Source organism: Fomitiporia mediterranea (genome assembly GCF_000271605.1).
Source record: "Fomitiporia mediterranea MF3/22 unplaced genomic scaffold FOMMEscaffold_15, whole genome shotgun sequence".
Classification (NCBI taxonomy): Eukaryota; Fungi; Basidiomycota; class Agaricomycetes; order Hymenochaetales; family Hymenochaetaceae; genus Fomitiporia; species Fomitiporia mediterranea.
In genome coordinates this window covers 1,477,236-1,500,563 of record NW_006760400.1, presented here as the reverse complement: position 1 = coordinate 1,500,563, position 23,328 = coordinate 1,477,236, and the positions used below count along the sequence as shown (strand labels likewise).

Below are 23,328 nucleotides of genomic sequence, written 5' to 3'. Positions count from 1 at the left end.
ACACACTTCCTCCGAATGTGACCGCCTGTTATGCAGTCAAACTCTATGACTAGCGCTTTTTAAGCGCTTCGAATCGCTTCGCCAGAAGTGCGAACTCATCTTCTGGTGTCTTTGGCCTTTGTGGTGCAACGATTGGGGTAGCACTCTTTGATGAAGTCTTGGATTTGTCGGAGTCCTCGGTTGGAGGAATGGTAGGAAGAGCTGGAACCTTCTCGTCTGCCGCAATTTTCGCGCTAGGAAGTACTAGAGCTTCGGACGCCGGAACGTTGGACGCATCCTGCGAACCACACAGAAGTGACTAAATGCTCGTACCCAATAGTTCAAACGTTATCGTACCTTAACCCCGCCCCCGCCGGTGAAATCTTCGTCATCGGGCTTCGGCTCAGGTGCCCAATTAATTCCATAGCCTTTAGCTATTTCCCTGAGGTATGCGTCCACCAGATCTTCGGGGGGAGTATGAAAAGCCAACTTCTTCATGACCTAAATCCACCGAGTTCATGACTACCGACGGTACGTAGTATATTTAAAGAGTGGTACACACACGCTCGCTCACACAGCCGTCTTTGTTGTCCATCACCGCAATGGAGAAGTCGCGGCCGTATTTGTGCATCAACATATCCCGCAGCACATGAAGTTCTATTTAATTAAGTCAGAATTAAATCGCAGATGCGCGTCGTCGTGGGTGGGACGAGTTCGTAGATATGGCCGAACCTTTAAGTTCCGTCCTTGGAGCGGCATATATGATACTACAAACTCCTTCGCTGATTCCCTGGTCTGGTTCGCGAGTACTAGATGAGTGGTAGGTCAGATGAATGGTGGCGGAAATGAAGACACGGAAGTAGCTTACTTTTGCTCTAACAGGCCGAAACGCGCAAGTAAAAGCTCACAATATAGCTCGAGTAACTCCAAGAGCTCAATGTGTATATCCTCGTTAATGACTGGTCACTCAAGATGAACTCAGATTGCGGGAAGTCTGCGCATCGATCATAGCCGTAACTCACTAGCCTCCACCTTTACCCGAGCCTTCTCGAGCTTCGCCTGCTCCAAAAGCGTTGCGATATCCCTCCGTGCTGTCTTAGCCTGAGCTTCTTTCTTCTCTTGTAGGAGGCGGAGGCGTTGGACCGCAATCCTGTACATTTGGTCACTTTAGACAACAGCAATCGCATCATGTCACTGGACATACCGCAACTGAACCTGATAAAGTGTCAGTAGGGCACAAATTACTAATTGTCAGTCGTACCTTTGTCTTTGCCGAATTCCAGGGCGGCATGGTCTTGGGATGAGATAATTGAATGCAACAGAGTGAGATAAGTAAAGTAGAATGACTGAGCGTCTTGATGTGTTTCCTCTTCTGGACAATTGTATGCTGTCATCATTACACAGCAGACTAGTCGGTCCGAATTTAATTTCGAAGTTAACGTAACAATTCAAAGAGACGTATTACATATAAATGTATAATTAAATACTACATTAATGTGCTTCAAAGGTCAACATTATTAAACTGTTTCTAAAGAGACTCGAGCGTTGGATAGACAGGCCGGGAAGGAAATTAGACCAGCATTGGAATTTGGCTTTGAGATTTATATATTTACGGGACGGACTTTGAACACTTTTGCGTTCGCATTCCCAAGATGACGACGTCAACATGTGCCTTCTTTCTGACAAGCTACCTTGAGTCACCTCCCCCACCTCCCCCTCCTCTTTAAAGACCTACTGAGATAACAATATCTAAATTCTATATAAAGATAGGTACGAATCGGACGTGAATAAAGAGCAGCGTATACTACAAGGTGAAACCTCGTTGAACCAAAGAAAGTGATAGATTGAGGGATCTAAGGTCTAGGTGTCGGTGAAGGCGTCGGAGCATCTTCACCAATGACCAAGGCAGGTATTGGAATGAGTTGCTCGTTCACGGGTAAGAGAGGAGCATTAGTTGACACTGGCTCAGGGTTTTCGCGGTCGGGCGGAGTTTTCGATGGTGTTGGCTCATTCTCCAACGATCCAGCGTTCAACAATGCATCAGACCTGCCAGCATCCATTCCATTTGAAACCGAGTTTATGAGTTCTTTCTCCATCTTCTCCTGCATAGCCTTTGGAGGGGGAGGATCAAGTGGATACAAAACGCCATTGACACGTGCGGCGATACTGTTCTCGATTTCGCGCAACTCTTCGTCACCGTTCCATAAGCTTCCGACGAACTCGTCCAGATCCTCGTATGATTTAGCACGATGTAGTTTCTCCGTGAGTCTCTGTCGTTCAGCCTTCTTGACGTCCTTATTTGCACCTTTAAACGTCATCGCGCAAAACTTAGTGTTCCCAAAATGGTTACCTAGATATCGTCCCTAGTGAAGGATGAGAAAATAAAATCCCTTTAAGTGACAAGAGACGTACCAGCCGAATGTATGAAGGAACAAACGTCTTGATGAGATCGGAGAGTGGGGTGGGCGAGAAGCAAGTCGGATTTGACTCCGCAGCAGTTGCAATCATGCAAGAATGAGCACCTGATATTTCATCTAATAAGCAAAATGCACAGCTATCTCGGGAAGTTACCCACCAGTGATGTCCCGTATGCGTATAGCATCCTCCCGACTAACACAGTCACCATTTTCAATGACTGATACGCCCTTACCCATCTTCTCCACAAACTCAACAATCTCGCGCATTCTACCAATCAAGGCCTGTTCCCTAGGTCGCATATTTCGCGTTCGACAGTGCACAGTCAAATTAGTTATCCCGGTATCCACTATTCGTTCTACCAGCTTGAGCGTATCCTCCTGAGTTGGAAGTAGGCGGATCTTTGCAGATACTGAAATTTCTGGAGGCATTGCTGCACGCAACGCTTTTAGAATAGAACATAGAAGATCCGGGTTCGTAAGGAGTGCAGCTCCCATTCCTGCATGTGTGGAGAATGGCTTCGGACACCCGCAGTTGAGGTCTATGCCGGAGATGTCCTGCTGCACTGTCTGTGCAGCTTTTACAGCAAGCTCAGGATCTGCTGAGCCAACTTGATAAATAAGGTACGGCTTTTCTATGGGATGTGTGGAGAATATAGCCCTAGACACTCCATTATACGAAATAACTCCCGTTTCGGCTGCGGATGAGGACAAAGGCGGTGAGCTGTAGTCAACAATGAGGAGAAATAGACGTACGATCAATGACTCTCTCAGCATGTAGAATAGCTTTGTCAACAACTTCCGGCGACCAAACAAGTGTTGCACCATGCTTCAGCGCAAATAAACGGGTAGGCACTGTGAATACCTCGCAATTAAGCACACAAGCAACCACCACAAGTAGATGACAGTAACTTACGAGAACCGGATCGGACCATTGGTGCCAGCATAACTCCATTTTTGAAGCTTTCCGACGTCAAGTGTTGCACCTTCTGCCTTTTTGCAGGTCTAGGACTCTGTGGAGGCGTACACGAGCTAGCTCGGCGCAACATGATTAATTTCGATATGTACAAGTTTGAACGCAGCCAGATGCTCCAATTTATGTGAGGCAAAAGACCCATTAATCTGCATGAACTCCCCGAATAAAGTAGACACCCGATATCATACAAGTCCTACCAGGTTAGGTATATCAGCCGAGTGCATGGCAGTAGAGACAGAGATGAAGAATTTAGACAGTTGTGGAGGTTTAAGGTTAAAGCGGGTCAATCGCGTAATCGTGAGTCATAACTGCCAAAGTAATCAAGAGTGTTATTTCTGTAACTCTCACTCGCACACCGACGCGCTCTCCCATGGTACATTGCATCCGTCGTAACAATGCAGACACTGCTCGCTATCAACTATGACATCCATCAGCTGGAACCGTCTCTTCCAACGGCTGGTTGTGTTTTTTGCTCAATGTTTGATAAACCTCTTGGTTAAACTCGTAAGGTACCTTGATATACGCATAGGCGTCCTCCATAAGCCTGCTTCATTGCGCCCCACTCGAAGTTTCCGGATCCCCTCGTCAAAGGACAAGCGAAGGAGAATCGTCGTCGATGTATACGAGCCCGTCTCTCGTCCAAGTAGCTCTGGTCCTCTTCCGGTACACATCAGTTTTCATGGCAGTGCTTTCGTTCTGCCTTGCCATGGTTCCGATGCCGAGCTTTGCGCATATTTGGCAAATAGACTTGGGTGTATTGTACTGGACTCGGACTACGCCAAGGGTCCAAGGTATCCATATCCGGCTGCGGTTGATGATGCTACCGATGTTCTTGCATTTGTCGCATCTAAACCCGATGTGTTCGACGTGTCCAAGATTACTGTTGGAGGATATTCAGCCGGGGCAAATATTGCTATTCTCGCTGCTCTTCGAGTTGCTAAAGGAGCGTCTCCGGTCAAGGGTATCGTCGCATGGTATGCGCCAACAAACATGACAAAACGTGGGAGGGAAGAAAAAACCTCGCCTTTTGCAAGTTGGTTACATCGAGCGTTCCGATCTTGTTACCTCCCAGGTGGCATCGATCTAATGAATCCGAACGTTTCACCTCTTTACGCGGATTCAGCCCTGTTTCCTCCGACTACGCTCATAGTAAGTTGCATAATGGGAAAAACTGATTTAAGACACATTTGACAAATATGTTTTCAGGTTGGGGAGGATGACCCTCTTCTGGTTGATTCAGTTGATCTAGCAGACAAACTCATTGCAGATGGCGTTGATTGTGTTCTTCATACAATACCAGGGGCAGGTCATGTATGGGAGAGATTCGTGAAAAAGGATACTCCATTGTGGGCTGCAAGAGAGAGAGCTCTAGAACTGACAGAGGCGCGTCTGCGTCAGGCTTACGACAACTGATACCCACATTAGTTGTACTAGATACGATCTTCTTGTTATTTCCTTTGTTATCTGGACATATCAAAGGGTTCTGACACTTTTTTCTACCACATGTTCTGCTTCACGAGATGTTTTGTAGCACAGTAGTGATACTAGCCGCTGCTGGTCAGCACCTGCAATCCCACACTCCACAGACCATCTTGACGCCGTAGTCTCGTCAATTGTACCAGGAGGTTCGGCACCAGCAGAGCTTCGATGCCAAATATGTGTCTTGATTATTGAAAGCATTGAGCTGATAGCCTCGGATTCTGGTAGCTCTTCCGACAATGATTCAACTGCTCTGCACAAGACAGAAACATATGTTATTTGAGGTCCACGGACCGAGATTGCTGCTAGGATCGCTCTTAGAGCATCTAATTAAATAAATGATTGGCAAGACTCAGCATTTATACGTTGCTGAATTTCTCACCTCTGGATCGAGCAGCAGCCAGGTAAGTTTCTGCCGCCGTTCGGGCCAAGCCAACATTAGACAACCACTACTGTATCCCTTCAGTATATTGCAAGGCAGAAAATAAAGACAGCTACCTTTCTAGAGGTCTTCTCCGCAAGCTGTCCGGCAAGTTCGTTATTGCCAATTTTTAGAGCACAGCGAATGACTATATCAAGCAGCTGGAATTCGCGACCTTCGCCATATGAGTTATTCTCTTCTTCCTCTATCTGCGATAATGCAAGATCTAGAGCTCCAGTGTAGTCTCGGTTTAAATATAAGTTATTGAGGCTATAGTCGATGTTTCGGACGTGCAACTTCGTTGGCGCTGGAATCTGCGGAGGATCATACCACTGAATAAAGATTAATTTGAAGCCTCGCATTAGATTCCTCAGACCAACAACTAATACATTGCGAGCCATAAGCATAGACTTACTCCGGGTTCTGTGTATACTAACTCGTGAGAGTAACTTTGTTTGCTCTTCTCAAAAGCCGCTCGAATGCGATCTTCTCTATTGCGAGAGCCCTCAGCATCTGAGAGATCTAAATCGGCAAAATCTTCCAGCATTATCACAACTAAAGAAGGATTAAGAGCAAGGCTTGTCGGGATGCATGCATTGAGCTGCTAGGCATCATTCATAAGTCAAGAGTCACTAGACTCTAGTGCAAGTACTCAGAATTTCGATGATCGACATGAGAAAAGCGCTGCTTATATAATATATATACAAAGACGCGATTTCTTGCTTCGCCTTGACACGATCGCACGCGCTTCTTCTTGTTTGATGGACTGAAGGGACGGAATCGAATTGTCTTCTTCTTCTGACCATCATCTTAGCCTCGCGGATATAAGTAGGCGGGACATGCCTGCGTTCACAAAGCTCACCACCTTTCGTAGTGACAACCTAGCAATTGAAGCAGGCATTCATGATACCCTACGGAACCGTCGCACCAGTAGTCTTCAACGCCATGGACGAACAGCTTTCGGTCTTATCATAGCTTCGCTCTTTCTCTATATCCTAAGCGGGAGCGTTCTATTGCGCTCTACATCCCGCGAAAGCTCGAAATATGTGCTGCCCCCAGATATCCTTGCGCGCTGTCGCGCTCTGAATGTTAAGCCTGGTCCACCAGAAGACTTCTACAAGCGAAAGGAGTCGGACCGTTTTGTGCCTGGAACAAATGCGACGTTGATCGTAAATGCAACGATCTGGACCGGTAATGCGAATGGAACTGAGGACATAACTGGGGATGTGTTGCTGGACGGAGGACTCATCAAATGGATTGGAAAGGATTTATCTCATTCTGTTTTGCAAAAGAAGCAGAACCGCGAGTTTGATCTCGATATCATTGATGCAAAGGGTGCATGGCTCACACCCGGGTAAGAGCTCTCTATTTCTCATAATATCTATTCACTCAATTCTCGTTTCAGTATCATAGATGTGCACTCGCACATCGCCGTCGGCTCAGCACCGGGATTGACAGGTGCGGACGATACGAACTCCGTCAAAGGACCTACTCAGCCTTGGCTTCGCTCTTTGGACGGTCTGAATACCCACGATGCATCCTATGCGCTAGCAATTTCTGGTGGTGTTACTACGAGTCTTATACTTCCTGGTTCCGCAGGCGCCATAGGCAAGTCACTTGATAACTGTGCATAATGGGATTAATTGCCAGTGTCTGTACAAACCAGGTGGACAGGCATTTGCCATCAAAATGCGTCACACGACTGAGCGTACACCGACATCTTTGCTTCTTGAACCGGCCTTCGGAACAAACGGCTCGGCAATTGACTATAATGTGAAGCCACGATGGAGACACATGAAGTCAGTAATACCTCTATGGTCCATTAACACTGCTGACTGTTGGATTAAGACATGCCTGTGGTATGTCTGGAATGTTTGTTGTAAAGCAGAGGTTAAGAGATTAATTCATGGACGAACAGGAGAGAATCCTTGTAAGTTTATGATGTCTCCTTTCCTCCGAGGACAAAGAATAAATTTTCCACAGCTAGATCTTACGGTCAAACTCGTATGGATACGGCATGGCAGTTCCGTACAGTGTAAATTGTCGAATTCTACGCCTATGACCAGCTGATAAAATGATACATATTTAGTTACGACATAGCCCATAAAATAAAGGAGTCACAGGATAACTTCTGTGAAAAAGCTCTTGCTGGTAAAATTGACAGCGACGCGAAGTTTCCGGGGGAGTTACAGTGGGAGGCAGCTGTTGATATTCTCCGTGGCAAAGTCAGAGTATGCACATACTTTAATTCTATCTGTACTTCTTTTGTGACATTTTCGATCCTCCACAGGTTCATACCCATTGCTATGAAGCGGTTGATCTTGATAACTTCGTTCGTGTACGTTGCCTTATTATAACGTTTTTGGCAGTTTCTCAAACATCACATAGTTGTCCAATGAATTCCAATTTCCAGTTGCTGCCTTCCATCACGCGCATGAAACGTATCTTGTCCCGGACCTGCTTAAGAAAACATATGGAGGTTTACTATTTTCTACCCCATTTCTCTCATGATGTCTTGCCTGACAATTTGTTATATGAAGACGTTCCTCCAGCATCAGCAATGTTTGCCTCATTCTCCAGATACAAACGAGAGGCATATAGACATTCAGTTTATGCACCTCGGATTCTGCATGATGCAGGATTAAGGGTGGTGATGAAGGTGAGTTGGCACTCTATTCTCGGTTACTACCTCATAATTGATGGACCACATACACAGAGCGATCGTAAGTGAAACCTCTACTAACAGTCTAATCCAGCTAAGAGTCTGTGTAGACGGTGCCATCGTCTCAAGATACTTGCTTCACGAAGCGCAACAGGCTCATTACTACGGCCTACCTCCAAATATTGCTTTGGCTTCAGTTACTAGCACGGCTGCTGGAGTCCTTGGTTATGAGCATCGAATTGGTTATATCAGAGAAGGCTATGATGCAGGTTTGTACTGCGTCAACTGTACATTATTGGATCCTTCTTGACGCGTCTTTAGATCTCGTGCTGTGGGACAGCCATCCACTTCAGCTGGGTGCTACACCTCAGCAAGTGTTCATAGACGGCATCGCTCAGCTCAAAGCACCTCATGTGGTCGAGAAGTCAGAATATCTCCAGCACGTCCCTCAAACTCCTAACTTTGATGATGAAGCGAAGGAGACCCTTAAACACGAAGGACTTCCTCCGCTTCTCCCTCAGCAGTCGTTCACCGATTCTGTCGTCGTGTTCACGAATGTTACGAGCGTATGGACTGTTGAAGACACTCTCAGTGAGATCCAGACCCTGGATTTTGATGGATCCGGAATGGTCGTCACACAGGGTGGACATATTATCTGCAAAGGATCTGGTGGCGCCTGCGGTTCGTTTGCTAAGTCCAGTGATAGCACTATCGTCGACCTAGAAGGCGGCTCCATTAGTCCCGGTTTGGTATCTTTCGGGAGCGACCTAGGCCTGCAAGAAATCGGCATGGAAGATTCAACCACGGACGGCAACGTCCTCGATGCATTCAACAAAGACCTTCCGAGTATTCTTGGCAATGACGCTGTCATTCGCGCCGAAGACGGTCTAATATTCTCTACAAGAAATGCTTTATTAGCATACAGGGCTGGCGTCACTTCTGCCATCACTGCTCCGGCATCGAGTGGACTCTCTGCTGGTTTGAGCACGCATTTCTCAACCGGTGCACCGTTCAAGGCTACGCGCGGCGCTGTCATACAGGGTGTCACTGCCTTGCACGTTACAATTAATTCCGTTGGTCAGCCGAGCGTTAGTACACAGATTGCAGCGCTTCGCAGGCTCCTTACGGTGAAGCAGGAAGGGGACCTCGGATTTTGGCTTGACAAGGTGCTCAAGGTCAGAAATGGTAGTTATATCTATTAGCTTAAACGACTAATTAAGGGTTCTCATTAGGCTGAGATCCCTCTTGTGGTTAATGTGCACAGCGCGGATCACATTGCAACGCTACTCAGTTTAAAGGAGGAAGTCGAGTCAATCACTGGAACTCCCCTGCGGTTGACACTCACGGGTGCCTCAGAGGCACATTTACTTGCACGACAACTCGGCGAAGCAGGTGTTGGTGTCATTCTGAATCCTGTCCGACCATACCCTGCAACTTGGGATCGGAGACGAATGTTGGGCAAAACACCTCCGTCTTTGGATTGAGTACATTGATCTGATTTTGTACTTGCAGATTACCAGGACCCCCGTTATCAGGAGAAAGCGCGCTGCTACACTTGATGCGGCATAACGTTACCGTCGGCTTCGGCGTCGCAGGAGGCGAGTTGCCTCCCGCCATAACTGGATGGGCAGCTCAGAACGCTCGGTTTGATGTTTCTTGGGTGCGTCTGCTACTACCATTGCATTTCTTAGTTTAGTCATGATTAAACAATGCTTGACTTTGATGATATAGGCATACATCGAGGCTGGTGGCCAAGTTAGCAAATCCGAAGCAATTGCACTCGCTTCGACGAACGTTGAGCGTCTCCTCGGCGCCGCCGTCAATAGTGAATCCCAGCGGGATCTCGTAGTAACGAAAGGAGGTGACTTGCTTGACATCGAGGCGAAAGTCGTTGGAATCATCTCGCCTCAGCGTGGTCAAGTCGAGTTGTTGTAATTTTTTCGGAAAGAAAGTGCACAAGGGCCGTTATTATTATATAGGTTGTATCAAAGTCCGCTGAAATAATATTAATCAAGGCACTGGATGCTAGGTGCGCAAAACAGCTGAAAAACTACTAAACTACAGTTTCTTTAATCCTTCCGTGTTATCTTCTAATCCGTCAAGACCTTCATAACCGCAGAAATCCCGCGTCTACCGAGTCCGTGTGGCGGGAAGCAGACGAAGATCGGTTCACCATCTACTTCGAACTTCTTTCGGAATTCGCGCTTGTTTCCAAGCAGGGCGTGCTCGATGCCGTTGTACGTCTTGCTCAGGAAACGAACCGTTCCTGAGCTCATCTTCGCGTTCTCCGGCGTCTCTAGAGAAGATGCAGGTGTTGGTCCAAAGGTCATTCGCGGCTCACCCTTCTCTGCGAGCGAGTGGATGGCGGACGCTATGAGCCATTCGGTTATGTTCTTGGGAGCATCCTTAGAGCCGAGATTGTCTTTGATGGCCCAGCCTTCTGCGACCTTTGCGAGGAAGAGGAAGCCGACGACCTAAAAACATCCAGCAGTCAAAAACGACATTCTTATGCGACTGTTGGTATTCTCATCATACCTTTCCATCCTTATCGCGCGCATAGAAATACTTTCTATGCTCGACGTCGCGCCACGGCTCAACATTCGTCGTATGCACCTGCGTGCCCTTCCTCCCCGCTTTCCACTCCTCAATCAACTCGTTTATCTCCTGCTGGACTTCAGGACTGGGTACACCATCCTCCTCAATGATCTGACAACCCTCACGCTCTGCATGACGTATATGTTTACGAACTTCCTTGTTCTTCTCCGGCTCTGCCGTACGTGGGTCGAGCGCGTCTTCTTGAATACACAGCACTGCGCGCCAACCGTGTTCTTCCGCAAGGATCCGCTCCACGGGTAGACTCACGCAAGTCCAGATGGGACTGTACCCTTCGCTGTCACACCATTTGAGGAAGGCGTCGAGGGCTTCGGGGAGTTGGTCTGGTGCACAGAGTGGGTTTCCCCATGCTATGAGGAAGTTCTTTCCCTTCGATGAGGAGGACTTGTTACTGTTGTTGCTGCTGCTCCCATTGTTTGACGTTGTTCCTGCGACGTTTGAGACAGAGTCACTTGCGCCGCTACCGTTACGGTCGTCTGGCTCCAGCCCTAATTCGGAATCTGAGGTGTACTTCGAGGAGTTGGGCGTTGCGAAGCCGATTGCGGCGCCTGTGGGTGGATGTCGCCAGACGGAGAACTTATCCTCTACCCATGTTGTATTGGACTATCGACACCGAGAAAGCGAAAAACAGACAAAACAAACAAAGACTTCGTCAGAACGAAGACTGTCCAAACCGGGGATACAACGAATTAGGTGAGGGCATAGCAAAGATAACTTACAGAATCTCCATACTTCACGATGAGCTCTTCCAATGGTGGTAGAGAGCTCGCATCCTTGGTCACTGTAACCAGCTCTCCATTCGGTTGAGACTTCGTCTGCGTGAGCACAGTCATTCTCTTGAGGAATCAATACAGAGCGTTTGTTATAAGTAAGAAATACAGAGGCGGAGACAACTTTAGATAGGCAGGAGTAAGATGTGTATGCGTGTTTCGAGCAGAGGTCTATGCCAAGAGCAAGTCATGGGCAGGATTTATACTCCCAAGTGGTGCAATATCTAATACCGCCGGACAAAGTGGGTCGGTCCATTCGGGTGGCGGAGGAATGGATACACGAGAGCTGAAAATGATGTCAGAGATGACTGACCCAGATAGCACGTATGCGAGTGGTCATGGAAATACCCAATGCTGTAAACTGTAAGCGCTAAAAGCGCTCGCTCCACACACACCTCTGGCCCGGTGCCGTAACAACGCACCTCATAACATAATCGTATCATATAAATCTAGCGGAGTGTTAAGATGTTTGAGTAAAAAGCCACTAGACTTCCTAATTTGGTTTAGAAAGTCCATATCAGGAGAGATTCACTTCCAAATTTGATGCACCCCACACTGCAATACAGTAGTGTTTACTTTTAACTACTATCACTCCGGATATCTGTGTACGTACATCCGACATTCTGTAATGACGAAGACGGTATAAGGCTAACCCACCAAACCCAAACATGAAAATTCCATGGATCAAACAAAACAAAAGGTATGTAACGAAGGAACAAATACGAAAGACGAATGTAATAGAATACTGATGTGTGCTAAGTCTGGGGGGGATGTGTATGTAGTCAACTCAACTGACCAAGGCATTCAAGTCAAGATATGAGATATAATAAAGGAGAAAATGGGTGTACGTTTATCCTGTACGTGCACCAGACGAAAAAAACTATTGAATGAACACCTATCTAGGGATAAACAGTGCAATGATGATAACATGAGAAACTTCCGGCCAGAGGGTCGTGAACCCAATACCAGTGCACGTGAGCACTAGAAGCACTGAAACAAAGTGTAATAACATCAATAATGACGTCGACGATAACACAATCCACCACTACTGCGTTTTCTTGGCATGAACAGTACTTCGTTTCACAGCCTACAAAATCAACAAAAATAACTCATCAGTAATCCGTAGCCCGCGCGGAATTTTATTCCATGTAAGTATGTATATACGAATAGGAAACGAACCTTCTCAAAGTTTCTCGCAGCCCATCTCTTCTCCACAAAATGTATCATCCTCTGGATATCCGGCCAAGTGAATAGAGGGATGACAACGACCATTACCGGGATAGCGATCTTCCAGAATCTGAAAGAAAAAAACGAAGATAAGGAAAGTTATTATAACGCGTAAAGAATAACATGAATTGAGGTAAGGGAAGGAAACTCGGCCGTACAAAGCATCACTGTTCTGCTGCACAGACCACATTGGGTCAAAGTTCATTCCCTATTTATTTTTTGAGATTTGAGTAAAAACAAACGGATCAGTGGGGTTTGTAATGAATATGTATACAAGCTTGGAATAAGGATACGTACGAAGTAACCAGTGAGAAGAGTCAATGGGAGGAAAATGATCGTAGCCATCGTTAGTCGACGCCTATAAACCATTAACAGGCGTTGTAAGTCCAAACCAGACAGGCGAACGCCAGGGAAAATACTTACATGACCTCATTCATCTCATACGAAGCCATCTACACAGCACAACAAAAGCAAAAAAGAACAACACATCAGCCCCATTCAATAAGCAGAATCAAAAAATTAAATAAATAAAAAATGATGCTAAAACTCACATTAAACGTATAATTAATCAAATTCTCCGAAATACTCGAAAACATATCCAGACTATTGATAATATAGTCTATATGATCGTGCACGTCCGCAAGGTAGATCTTGGATTTGTGACTCATGAAACCCTCGATCTTCGTCGGAGTCGCAGCGTTGGAGCCCTCGTTAGACGCGTTGATAAGCGCTGCGCATCTGTCGACATCGTATCGTCGTAGACCGTATACGAGCGTCTTGATTGGTTCGAGGGTTCTTTTGTGGAGGGTTAGGTCGCCAGACAAAATATGCACTGCGATTATTATCAACGGCAATTGAGTTTGAGATGCAGAACGTATGTGTTTGGAAGAAGTTGAGAAACGTACGGTATCGCACAGTCTTCATTTTCGGCTTGATAAGGATGTCATGTTCTAGTTTAAGGATCTTGTCCTGATACTTGTCAACAACTTCTAATGCTTGATCCACAACTGTGATGTATCAATCAATCAAAGTCACAAGTCAGCAATTCAGATACAGAAGTGGATGGAAGGGCAGGATGCGGGTTGACTGACCCAGATCAAGCAAACTTTGCACTAAAAGTGACGGATCGGCAGTTGCCCGTAAACCAGTGTCTCGCTGGCGCAATCGGGCAGTGATAGGACCGGTGAAGTCGATGTCTGGTGACTGGTTTATAGATATGACCGTGCCTATACGAATCGGTATGCTTAGCAAAAGTCAAACGGAAGTATCCGAAGTGCCATACCATCGCGGAACAAGAAAATGAAGAACGGGATAACATCGACGTTGACGCGTTCACCCCGCTTCAGCTGTTCGATCGTCATAGTCTCCGCAACACGTCTCCGACGCTAGTGGGAAGGAACACGTCAGAAAAAAATAGGTTGGCATCAATCGAGCCTAATTGTTGAACTCACTGTCAGCGAGCTCATAGTCCGTCCCCGCGCAGGTTCATGTTTCCCTTGCTCAATATCCACCACCGCATGCGCCTTCCTCATCGACCCAACGCGTTTCGGCAAGGACTTCGACCCGGCAAGCGTAACGTCCTCGCTCCACTCACCACTATCACTTTCATAGCTATCACCATGTTTACTCATCATGTCCGGGCTGGATGATCGCGGTAAACGCGTAATAGTCGGTGGTGCAATCGTCTCACGTGCGTTCTTATCATCTTCTTCATCATCGAGAGCGGGTGTGTGTCGTAGGATACGAATGAAGAGATGTTTTAGGTAGTAATCGGCTTTGGAACGTGCTTGAGTGCCGCGCATGTGTAATACGTCTTCGAGCGCAAGGGGATGGATATCTACATTTCCAAGGCAATTGTTACAATTTACCTCAGATCGCTGCAACAGAGAACACATACCATACTTAATCGCCAGCGAACTAATAACATCCCAACTCACACCTCCAACATTAATCCACCGTACCTTAACCCACGACTCCCTCGCACTCGCCCTCGGATCCATCAAAAACTCTGTAAACCCTCTATTCTCCATCTTCCCAAAACTCGCTCTCACGGAACTGTAATCAACAAGCTCGATCGTACATTTCTGGCGAATGTGACCGTAGTTGAGATATGCGGATGCACGACGCGGGTCGATACCTGGTTCGGCACCTGCCCCGCCTAAGGACAAAGCGGTGGATCCGCGATGCATACGGATGACTTTTTGTACGGCTGCGCGGAACCGGTCTGCGGGTGTCCAGTCGCGTGCGGGTTTGCTTGTTGTGGTGTTGCTTCGAATTGGTCCGGGAGGTGCAGACGAAGAGTGCGTAAGTTTTGATCGAGCATCGTAGTTTATGCTTTCTGGTTCTTTGAAGAGCACGCTTGGCGAGGTAGAAGGTGGGAGACCGCTTTTCGTTATCGCCGGCCCAGGGTCTGAAGCGATGCCTGACGTTGTGGGTTGGACGTTCGTCGAAGGGAAGGTGTCTACTCGGGTCCGAGAACCATTGTTATTGTTATTGGCGGAGGGATTGGTTGTGTGCTCTGCAGTAGGCGACGAAGGCGCAACAAAGCCATTATCCTCCTCTTCCGAAAGGTCCGGTGTAAGTGAACGACCATCCGAGTCGCTGAAGCTGTTCTCGCGAACCATCGTAGTCTCGTTCTCTCCAACACGCAAAAATCAAAAATCGAATCGAATCAAAAGAGTGAGGAAGGGAGTATGTAGTGAAAGAGCAAAAGCGAAAAAGCGAAAAGACGACAGCGAACGTGGAGTTAAATAAGGTATATGAGAGAGAGAGGGTTTGATGAGCGGCGGGGCTGGCTACGCGATGAACAGCTGTGCCCACGACACCGCGTGTTGCCGTTTTATGATCGATCCAGAAAGACTCTTTGATGCCTTCAACGAAAATATGCAGCGCTCACTGGAACGGGTATAGTCGATGGATCGATAGTAGACAGGGGGAACACAGACGATGGAGGTTAGTGACAAGGCATGCTGCAACTGCTGTTATTCGGACAGGCACTCCACGGCAGCCGTGTCACTAGTCTACTCAAAAATAGACATGCATCATCCACAAATAGCCGATCAGATACTAATCATAGGATCGACACCGCGTCCAGAGTCCAGACTCCTCATCCATCCAAGACTTAAGCCAAGAAAAAAATCCAAATAAACATATAATTATCATTATGCCTAGAAGATTTCGCGTAGATATGTACATCCAATCTCGTCCTAGTAATCCTCTCTCATCTAATTAAGAGAACCCTGTCCGGATGGATGGCGTAAAAATCGGGAACGGATGCGCCTGGATAAAGAACGATAAAGATATATATAATTAACAAGAGTACAAAGAGGAAGGAAGAACGTCGAACGCACCTCGGTGTTGAATACGTATTCTATATAAAAAGATAGCTTGTTTTAGCACACATTTGTAAGTAGCTAGAAGGAGAAAACGTACTTGATAACGGCATATCATCTGCATCTGAGAAGAGCAGGTACAGATATTTAAGCGTCTCGCTCTTTTAATTTCAAGTCAGTCTGGATTCGACCGATTACTGAAGTAAATTGTGACCGCAACGCACCAGCAAGAACGTCTCCATTTTATCTTCATGCGTCACCGGTAACTCGTCTACGTTAAGCACTGCTGCGTACCCACCCGACTCGACCTTACAGTGCTTCTCGATCGCTTGGAAGATCCTCCAGCCGTATTCGCGGTATTTGCTGTCTCCAGTCAGGCGATATGCGATGAAGAGAGATTCAACGGTCTCAGGTCTGCAAGTTCACATAAAGAAACATGTCAGAACTGAGAAAGATGATTCGAAAGGGAAAAATGGACATACCGGAGTATATAACGTGCGTCAAGCGGAGGCGGAGCACCAGGTCTAATAACAACATCAGTCCGCGTAGCAAATAAGCTTCCAGCGTAAATTTAATCACTCACTTGGCACCTTTAATATACCAGTCTACCGGAGCGTCTTTCAACGAAGAGTCAATCTTATCACCCGGTACTCGGAAATGCGCAATCTCAGGTGCCAAGCCTCTATACCACCACCACTCATCAGCCTCATACTCATAATAAAAGATAGAGAAGAAAAGGAAGGAGGACTGACGTCTTCGTCTTATGCGTCACCATACACGTCCGAATAAGTTCAACACCTATCCTCCAATCACGTTTCGCTTCGGGTGTAAGCTGCGAGGGATGAGGTGGGATTGATATCTCGTCTGTCATGGCTCCTGCTGTTGCTGCCCCGAGCATCATCGAGCCTCCCAGGAAACATACGAGGTGGTCTTGCTTTGGTACGAGTCGCCAGAATCTGAAAAATTAAAAGAATTTCAGACTTCGATTAATAAGTAAAAGCTTTATGACTGACGTCTCTCCACCCTGTTGCCGCTCGGGAATGAGTTCCGCAGTATAGGTGATCCCGGTAAACTTGCTCCTTTGCACGAGATGCTTAGTGACGGCACCCATGCTTTCCAGGTACATCTACACAATCGATCCGTAAGTCCGTTAGCATTTTAATTCGCTTGTTGAAACCTTACGTTTTTGTAGACTTCCTCGGTCCTATCCTAAATAAGATCACAGAAAACTCAGACTTACGCTGTCATTTTTACGGAATAACGCACCGTCTGTAAATATTGTTTTCTAAAGGCTAATTATTATTTCATAGCGCGATAGGAGTAGAACAAGACTTACAGAAGGTATTCGTAGTAGGAGTCTCCCCGAGAACCTAGTCGGATATCGAAGGGGATGAAAGCGCCAGTCGCCGGGCTGAAAAAGAAACGGTCAGAAATGCACGTTCTTGATTTCTCTTTACTAATTACTCACTCCATAAAGATAGTCGCCAGGTGCGGCGACAAATTATTTTGTTTAATCAGAGACATAACCTGTACATGTAAACAAGTCAGTTGATTTCACGAGCGCGAAACACTACACTTGGCCTACTTACCTTCTCAGCTGCCCTCCAATACGTGTCATTGTCAGTCAATGTACTAAGGTAACGTAGCTCCAGCTGAATAGTCGCAACTTCCGCAGTGCTAACCCAGCCGTAATTGTCACGATCGGGAACACCAACGCGTTCCGCAAGGTTGACGCTTGAGAGTGGGAGACCTGAAGGTGTATTGAACGCAGGGAGCATTCGGTCCGCTAGGTCTACGGCCTTGTCCAGGTACAGTTTGTCTCCGTCAGAGAGGTGGTACGCGGAGAGAAGACCGCCGAGAACGCGAATCGTCGTCTTCAATCACAAATTATCAATTCTAACTCGAAGTCGTATTGCCGTTATTCTATGCTTACCTCGAACATAGAGAATGACCCATTCTTCTCAAAGTCGAGTTTCTCATCAACCCATTTGCGCGACCGCGCGACTTCATCATCGAGACCCATCATCATCATCGTGTCCAACGCGTCTACGACGGTGTACCCAATTCCGCCTGCGGAGCTGAGATTGCTGCCTTGATGGCTAATAGGATGGTATTCGTCTGCGCCCATTGCATCGCGCTCTGTGAGTGAAGCAAATATCAAACATTAGTGATTGACTATCAAGTATTCCTGGAAAGCCTACCGTAGGCGTGCCATGCATGCTAATCAAACGAAACTGAGTCATGGAAGCAGGCTAAATCATAGTGGGCATAACAGACCTTGAAGGCGTCTACGATAGCTGTACGCTTTGCGACGTCGGCAACCATAGGATCTGGCTCAGGCGAGATAATGCCATGGAGTTTTGAATCTGCGAAGTCATACCACGGCTCAAGGAGAACTTTCAGAAAGTCTCGAAGCTAAACCCTTCATCAGTCGAAAGCACACTCACTATTAGGGAATTTTGAAACGTACGTAGAAAGCTGCTCCTGTAGACAACACGAACAGTAGCAAGTACAACAGAAGAGATCTGACCCCGCCTCTAGTACTCTTCTTATTGTTGGTGTTAGTGACTGTGTTTCGCGTACCAGACGCGTTTTTCTGCTTCTTTGAAGGGGAAGCTTTTGGGCGATCTTGGATGTCATCTAGGTCGGCTTGTCCTTTCCGACGTTCTCTAACGTTGGCGTTGGCCATGGTGGTCTTCTGGATGGCGACGTGGAACACAGGAAGGAAGACGCGCTCACGTCTGAACTGCCAGGTCAGTGATCGGCGCACTCGGCTATAGCTATAGTCAGGTTCTTACATAGCGACAGGCTGGACGCTATTACCTTATTCACAAAATCCCCGTTTTATTTGCTTTTATGGCGTATATCGGTCATGCAGCACGCAGAATGATGTCCGCGACTGCACGGAGGAATACTGTGTCTGAATATGGACCATGAGCCGGTTAGCCGGACCCGATGTATATAAGCCAAGCACATACGCGCATCTATTACCTCTTACACTTATCTCACTCAGTCCAACTCCTCTTGTTGCTCTGCCACCATGGCCATTGAGATCGATCCTCTGCCATTGCCAGATTCTGTAGACCCTAAGAGGTTCAGCCCTGACTTTGGAAGGGAAGTCAAGGGTGTTAATCCTGGTCAACTCACGGACCAGCAGTTTAAGGAGATCTCGGACCTCTTGTACAAGGTGCGACTTGCATATACTCTTCACAAGGTATTCTGCTAAAATAGTATTCACAACAAGCACGGTGCTTTACTCTTCCGCGATGTAGACCTTACTCCAGAGCAACAGTATGCTCTGACAAAGGTATGTATGCTGCATACATTCGCGCACGTACAATGACGTACCTTTCGTTCGCCCTCAGGCATTCGACCCTACTTGCGAGAGCTACGGTCACGGCAACAACAAAACCGGCTCCGAGAAGAAATCGATTCTCCACCCGGATCTTAAAACAATCCCTCGCGTGCCACAGGTGCAGCTCATCGGGAATGGCACAGTGTATAATCACGAGGGCCTCGCTGAGGCAATGCTAAAACACCCTTCACACACCACATTTCACAAATCCCGCGTCTCGCCCGATGATGAGAAGAAAGGCTATACACGATTTTACCGTTGGCATATCGATGCGGCGTTGTATGATCTGTCTCCTCCAAAAGTGACAACGCTATACGCAGTCAAGGTCCCTGCAGGCGATCAACAAACAGTTCGGTATGACGATGGAACGGGAGATGAACTTCCTGTTCCACTTGGTACGACTGCGTTTGTAGATGGAAAGACGATATTTGATATCCTTCCTCCCGAAATGAAGAGCGTTGCTGTACGTGGACGCGTTCGATATGCCCCTCATCCTTACGTGTGGATGGCTCCTGCGCGAGCAATTTCGACGGGTCTTGGAGTTGAGACGGAGGGTCGTGAGTTACCTTTAGATGAACTCCCACCATGGGAAGAGAGCAAAGTCAAGATTTTTCCGATGGTGCGTCTATGATCTGAGTATACCTTTTCAACTCGCTTATTCGTATGTATGTACCAAAGCTGTGGAAGAACCCAGTTACCAGGAACCTACATTTCGAAGTCCACCCATGTGGTGCGCACGAGATACTAATTGATCCATTGCCTGAAGGTGCAAAGAGGGAAGGAGCCTTATATCCAAATGGTGCACACTTGAAAGACTTGAAGGACGTGCGTGACCTTCTTTACAGGATGCAGCGACCTGCAATTACACCTTCACTCGTCTACCCGCATGACTGGTGAGTAGTCTGTCTTTTGAATACCTGAAACTGCAATTAAATGTATACACATTGGTATACAGGCAACCAAATGACCTTGTACTGTTCCACAATCGAGGTCTCCTCCATACCGTCGTTGGTGCTTTTACGGATGACCAAGTTCGAGCTTTCCATCAGTGCAATCTAGCCGCATCGGACGACCCGACGGGGCCTAACGAAGAAGACGTTAAATTTTGGGCGTGATGTTGCTCTCAAGCATCTATCAGCTTGCCACTGTATTGTTGTTTGTCTCAAGATGTTTTGTATTTGCATTTGTACGATTTGTAAGGATGATGGGATGAAGACAGAGTATTCGGGACTGTAGCATGTTCAATATTTGTACTAAAATTCAATCAATGTAATATATTCGAATTACTTTCAGAGCTGAAAGTAAACATGAAGGTAGAACCCAATTTGATATGCAACACTTGGAGTCTGGGCCACGTGCACCGTGCAAGACGCGACCCTCCTTCAGCTCGTCTCCAACCTCACTCACCAGGCAGACCTAGCAGATTCTCTTCCATGTATTCTGCCGCATACACTAGTAAGTAAAACAATGAGCACACAGCCGCACATGACTCTCCGATGAAGAAAAGCATGAAAGTAAAGAAGCCTTCGAGTTGTTACACGGGACAATGGTTGATGCCTGGATTACCACGAACTGTAAATCGCGATGCGTGCGTTGATATCTAAATTTACTTGAACTCCGTTTTCAGTTCAATTGTTTGTCTTGCTGATTAAAAAAAATCTGGAATGACCCATTTTTCTCGGTGGTTACGGTGAGCGAACGTTCACTAGTATACAACCCATTAGACGGGATCAAGTGTACGTGCTACGCTCCGACTATTTCGCGATGAAATACAGGGAAGATTAGTCCACGGAACTTCATAACATAACTCGATCATGTAGCACACAGGAGTAAGCATAAGACCACAAGAAGGAAACTTTGAACCTTCTGGCGGGTTGCCGGACCGGGCCAATACCGGGCGGCTATAAGAAGGCACATATACTCAATCAGCATTGCTGTTACTTATCGCACTCCGCCCGACTTTCTCTTCTTCCTCCTCATTGATAGTCTTTACCATGGCCGTTGAGATTGCTCCTCTTCCACTACCTGCCTCCGTGGACCGTACCAAGTTCAACCCTGACTTTGGAAGAGAAGTCAAGGGTGTCAATCCTAGTCAACTCACACACGAACAGTTCGAGGAGATCTCGGACCTTGTGTACAAGGTGTGTCTTGCACATTAACTAAACGAGGCGTCCTACTGAGATAGTATTCACAACAAGCACAGTGCTCTGCTCTTCCGCAATACAGATCTTACACCAGAGCAACAATATGCTCTCATCAAGGTATACTATACACATCGACGTGCATACATTCGACTAACATAACTTTCGCTCGCACCCAGGCATTTGACCCTACTTGCGATAGCTACGGTCACGGCAACAACAAGACAGACTCCGAGAAGAAGTCCATTCTTAATCCGATTCTCAAGACAATTCCGCGCGTACCACAGGTCCAGCTCATCGGGAACGGCACAGTTTACGATCATGAAGGGTTTTCTGACGTAACGCTAAAGCACCCTTCGCACACCACATTCCACAAGACACGCATCTCCCCTGAGGACGAGAAGAAAGGCTATACGAGGTTTAATCGTTGGCATATAGATGCAGCGGTGTATGATCTATCTCCACCGAAGGCCACGGCGTTATATGCAATCAAGGTCCCTCAGGGCGACAAACAGATCGTTCGGTACGACGATGGAACAGGAGACGAACTCCCAGTTCCACTTGGTACGACTGCCTTCGTGGATGGGAAGACGATGTTTGATATCCTGCCTCCGGAGCTGAAGAGCGTTGCTGTACGTGGACGCATCCGCTATGCACCTCATCCTTTCGTGTGGATGGGTCCTGCACGCGCAATTTCAACGGGTCTTGGGATGGAAACGGAGGGCCGTGAATTACCTTTAGACCAACTTCCTCCATGGGAAGAGAGCAAAATCAAGGTTCTTCCGATGGTTTGTCCCTATTATTCCAATGTATCTTATCAAGTTGTTCAGTAATCTGTATTATAGCTGTGGAAGAATCCAGTTACGGGAAACCTTCATTTTCAAGTCCATCCCTGCGCTGCGCAGGAGCTGCTCATAGATCCATTACCAGAAGGTGTGAAGAGAGAAGGAGCTCTATTTCCAGACGGAGCACATTTGAAAGACTTGAAGGAAGTACGCGACCTTCTCTACAAAATGCAGCGACCTGCAATCTCGCCTTCACTTGTATACCCACATGATTGGTAAGTACTTTGTTTCCAGTGTCAGCGATATGATTCGGTGCCGTGACTGAGTCACATTCGTCGATGGATAGGAGACCCAAAGACCTTATTCTATTCCACAACCGAGGCCTCCTTCATACTGCTGTTGGTGCTTTTATGCCTGACCAAGTTCGGGCATTCCATCAGTGCAATCTCGCTGCATCGGACGACCCGACGGGACCTAGCGAAGCAGACGTCCAAGCCTGGGCATAGCAGTATCGCGTTCTCGTTCTCTTGGTGTATCTCAAGCATCCTTCGGGCAATACAATTCATCGCTTTTTCGTCTCAAGCGCTCTGCATGTTCAAGTGTACGACAAATTGTAAGATACAGGGAAGGGGGGAATTATTCAGGACTGCTGTCATCTGTATGAAAGCTCTTCATAGCTTGTTCCCTTCAGTTACGTGGCTATTTCTGGTCCCACTAGTCATAACATTTGAAATTTGGTGTATTGCTGATATTGTTTTATTCTGATACTAATAGACAGTGGTACAACATCGATCGATACTTTCCTCTACATTGTTGTGCAAGGCACATAATATGATCTGGCACGAGTACAAGTTTGAACCTCATTATACTAGCTTCATACACAGGTTTCAAAATTTATACGGTTGATAGCAGGTCAACACCATCATTGAATGACATCCACCAAGGGTATGATGTATCTCTCAAGCTCGGCCGTGGATCTCTTCTTCTTTTCTCTCACTTTCCCATTCTGTTGGGACCAGTGACAAAACTTGCATTTCCTGGACCTGGTTTTCCCGATTGGGGTTCACGGTTGGCAACATGTATATATTTGCATACTTAGTAGTAGTGACTTTATTCTTTCAATGCTTCAGGCAACTCCTCGTCTGGTTCGCTGAAACAAGGAAGCATCGAAACT

At 46.9% G+C, this 23,328-nt stretch overlaps 8 protein-coding genes across 8 annotated transcripts; 4 read left to right on the top strand and 4 right to left on the bottom strand.

Annotated features, from left to right (window-relative positions):
- Nucleotides 1-49: 49 nt before the first annotated feature.
- On the bottom strand, nucleotides 50-1,270 carry FOMMEDRAFT_161638 (DUF292-domain-containing protein; the record flags this gene model as incomplete). The annotated part of the gene is made up of 8 exons (XM_007271122.1): nucleotides 50-277; nucleotides 337-480; nucleotides 542-636; nucleotides 712-788; nucleotides 848-938; nucleotides 1,002-1,129; nucleotides 1,184-1,194; nucleotides 1,241-1,270. The coding sequence occupies 8 exons, from the start codon at nucleotides 1,268-1,270 to the stop codon at nucleotides 50-52; spliced, it is 804 nt and encodes a 267-aa protein (XP_007271184.1).
- Nucleotides 1,271-1,832: 562 nt separating this feature from the next.
- On the bottom strand, nucleotides 1,833-3,442 carry FOMMEDRAFT_31796 (FMN-linked oxidoreductase; the record flags this gene model as incomplete). The annotated part of the gene is made up of 5 exons (XM_007270888.1): nucleotides 1,833-2,342; nucleotides 2,392-2,501; nucleotides 2,555-3,028; nucleotides 3,150-3,248; nucleotides 3,310-3,442. 5 exons carry the CDS (start codon nucleotides 3,440-3,442, stop codon nucleotides 1,833-1,835), a joined length of 1,326 nt encoding a protein of 441 aa, XP_007270950.1.
- A 312-nt stretch (nucleotides 3,443-3,754) lies between these two features.
- Nucleotides 3,755-5,589, top strand: FOMMEDRAFT_23590 (alpha/beta-hydrolase). The gene is made up of 4 exons (XM_007270874.1): nucleotides 3,755-4,518; nucleotides 4,576-5,174; nucleotides 5,231-5,297; nucleotides 5,347-5,589. Exons 1-2 carry the CDS (start codon nucleotides 3,790-3,792, stop codon nucleotides 4,780-4,782), a joined length of 936 nt encoding a protein of 311 aa, XP_007270936.1. The 5' UTR covers nucleotides 3,755-3,789; the 3' UTR covers nucleotides 4,783-5,174; nucleotides 5,231-5,297; nucleotides 5,347-5,589.
- A 451-nt stretch (nucleotides 5,590-6,040) lies between these two features.
- Nucleotides 6,041-11,147, top strand: FOMMEDRAFT_23588 (composite domain of metallo-dependent hydrolase). The gene is made up of 16 exons (XM_007270873.1): nucleotides 6,041-6,623; nucleotides 6,675-6,877; nucleotides 6,936-7,068; nucleotides 7,118-7,128; nucleotides 7,188-7,199; nucleotides 7,253-7,304; nucleotides 7,359-7,500; nucleotides 7,560-7,607; nucleotides 7,658-7,744; nucleotides 7,806-7,928; nucleotides 7,986-7,992; nucleotides 8,042-8,200; nucleotides 8,253-9,106; nucleotides 9,164-9,384; nucleotides 9,444-9,591; nucleotides 9,663-11,147. The coding sequence occupies exons 1-16, from the start codon at nucleotides 6,109-6,111 to the stop codon at nucleotides 9,864-9,866; spliced, it is 2,919 nt and encodes a 972-aa protein (XP_007270935.1). The 5' UTR covers nucleotides 6,041-6,108; the 3' UTR covers nucleotides 9,867-11,147.
- Nucleotides 11,148-11,908: 761 nt separating this feature from the next.
- On the bottom strand, nucleotides 11,909-15,249 carry FOMMEDRAFT_149129 (uncharacterized protein). The gene is made up of 11 exons (XM_007271121.1): nucleotides 14,439-15,249; nucleotides 13,993-14,378; nucleotides 13,824-13,926; nucleotides 13,633-13,767; nucleotides 13,447-13,548; nucleotides 13,093-13,373; nucleotides 12,965-12,993; nucleotides 12,839-12,899; nucleotides 12,700-12,749; nucleotides 12,494-12,611; nucleotides 11,909-12,401 (listed from the first exon to the last, which is right to left on the bottom strand). The coding sequence occupies exons 1-11, from the start codon at nucleotides 15,163-15,165 to the stop codon at nucleotides 12,360-12,362; spliced, it is 2,034 nt and encodes a 677-aa protein (XP_007271183.1). The 5' UTR covers nucleotides 15,166-15,249; the 3' UTR covers nucleotides 11,909-12,359.
- A 462-nt stretch (nucleotides 15,250-15,711) lies between these two features.
- FOMMEDRAFT_143158 (glycoside hydrolase) lies at nucleotides 15,712-18,424 on the bottom strand. The gene is made up of 17 exons (XM_007271120.1): nucleotides 18,344-18,424; nucleotides 18,151-18,288; nucleotides 18,075-18,093; nucleotides 17,807-18,012; nucleotides 17,463-17,747; nucleotides 17,342-17,400; nucleotides 17,210-17,284; nucleotides 17,140-17,158; nucleotides 17,056-17,082; nucleotides 16,887-16,999; nucleotides 16,626-16,829; nucleotides 16,457-16,555; nucleotides 16,356-16,397; nucleotides 16,098-16,287; nucleotides 15,974-16,034; nucleotides 15,892-15,911; nucleotides 15,712-15,820 (listed from the first exon to the last, which is right to left on the bottom strand). The coding sequence occupies exons 2-17, from the start codon at nucleotides 18,196-18,198 to the stop codon at nucleotides 15,770-15,772; spliced, it is 1,518 nt and encodes a 505-aa protein (XP_007271182.1). The 5' UTR covers nucleotides 18,199-18,288; nucleotides 18,344-18,424; the 3' UTR covers nucleotides 15,712-15,769.
- A 479-nt stretch (nucleotides 18,425-18,903) lies between these two features.
- On the top strand, nucleotides 18,904-20,513 carry FOMMEDRAFT_23586 (Clavaminate synthase-like protein). Its single transcript, XM_007270872.1, has 5 exons — nucleotides 18,904-19,060; nucleotides 19,118-19,180; nucleotides 19,239-19,847; nucleotides 19,907-20,121; nucleotides 20,184-20,513. Exons 1-5 carry the CDS (start codon nucleotides 18,914-18,916, stop codon nucleotides 20,341-20,343), a joined length of 1,194 nt encoding a protein of 397 aa, XP_007270934.1. The 5' UTR covers nucleotides 18,904-18,913; the 3' UTR covers nucleotides 20,344-20,513.
- A 706-nt stretch (nucleotides 20,514-21,219) lies between these two features.
- FOMMEDRAFT_143156 (Clavaminate synthase-like protein) lies at nucleotides 21,220-22,823 on the top strand (the record flags this gene model as incomplete). Its single annotated transcript, XM_007271119.1, has 5 exons — nucleotides 21,220-21,369; nucleotides 21,427-21,489; nucleotides 21,549-22,157; nucleotides 22,215-22,429; nucleotides 22,501-22,823. 5 exons carry the CDS (start codon nucleotides 21,223-21,225, stop codon nucleotides 22,658-22,660), a joined length of 1,194 nt encoding a protein of 397 aa, XP_007271181.1. The 3' UTR covers nucleotides 22,661-22,823.
- Nucleotides 22,824-23,328: the final 505 nt, after the last annotated feature.

Excerpts from the sequence above, each read along its gene's own strand:
- FOMMEDRAFT_143158 (XM_007271120.1), bottom strand. The coding sequence starts at position 18,198 with ATGGTTGCCGACGTCGCAAAGCGTACAGCTATCGTAGACGCCTTCAAG. Across the intron at positions 15,912-15,973 it reads AGATGATATGCCGTTATCAA|AATACGTATTCAACACCGAG; the intron begins GTACGTTTTCTC and ends CTTTTTATATAG. Across the intron at positions 15,821-15,891 it reads AATACGTATTCAACACCGAG|GCGCATCCGTTCCCGATTTT; the intron begins GTGCGTTCGACG and ends TTCTTTATCCAG.
- FOMMEDRAFT_149129 (XM_007271121.1), bottom strand. The coding sequence starts at position 15,165 with ATGGTTCGCGAGAACAGCTTCAGCGACTCGGATGGTCGTTCACTTACA. Across the intron at positions 13,374-13,446 it reads AATGAAGACTGTGCGATACC|TGCATATTTTGTCTGGCGAC; the intron begins GTACGTTTCTCA and ends TAATAATCGCAG. Across the intron at positions 12,402-12,493 it reads CTGCGAGAAACTTTGAGAAG|GCTGTGAAACGAAGTACTGT; the intron begins GTTCGTTTCCTA and ends TTGATTTTGTAG.
- FOMMEDRAFT_23590 (XM_007270874.1), top strand. The coding sequence starts at position 3,790 with ATGACATCCATCAGCTGGAACCGTCTCTTCCAACGGCTGGTTGTGTTT. Across the intron at positions 4,519-4,575 it reads TTCCTCCGACTACGCTCATA|GTTGGGGAGGATGACCCTCT; the intron begins GTAAGTTGCATA and ends ATATGTTTTCAG.
- FOMMEDRAFT_23588 (XM_007270873.1), top strand. The coding sequence starts at position 6,109 with ATGCCTGCGTTCACAAAGCTCACCACCTTTCGTAGTGACAACCTAGCA. Across the intron at positions 6,624-6,674 it reads GGTGCATGGCTCACACCCGG|TATCATAGATGTGCACTCGC; the intron begins GTAAGAGCTCTC and ends TTCTCGTTTCAG. Across the intron at positions 7,501-7,559 it reads TTCTCCGTGGCAAAGTCAGA|GTTCATACCCATTGCTATGA; the intron begins GTATGCACATAC and ends GATCCTCCACAG.
- FOMMEDRAFT_23586 (XM_007270872.1), top strand. The coding sequence starts at position 18,914 with ATGGCCATTGAGATCGATCCTCTGCCATTGCCAGATTCTGTAGACCCT. Across the intron at positions 19,061-19,117 it reads TCTCGGACCTCTTGTACAAG|CACGGTGCTTTACTCTTCCG; the intron begins GTGCGACTTGCA and ends ATTCACAACAAG. Across the intron at positions 19,848-19,906 it reads AAGTCAAGATTTTTCCGATG|CTGTGGAAGAACCCAGTTAC; the intron begins GTGCGTCTATGA and ends TATGTACCAAAG.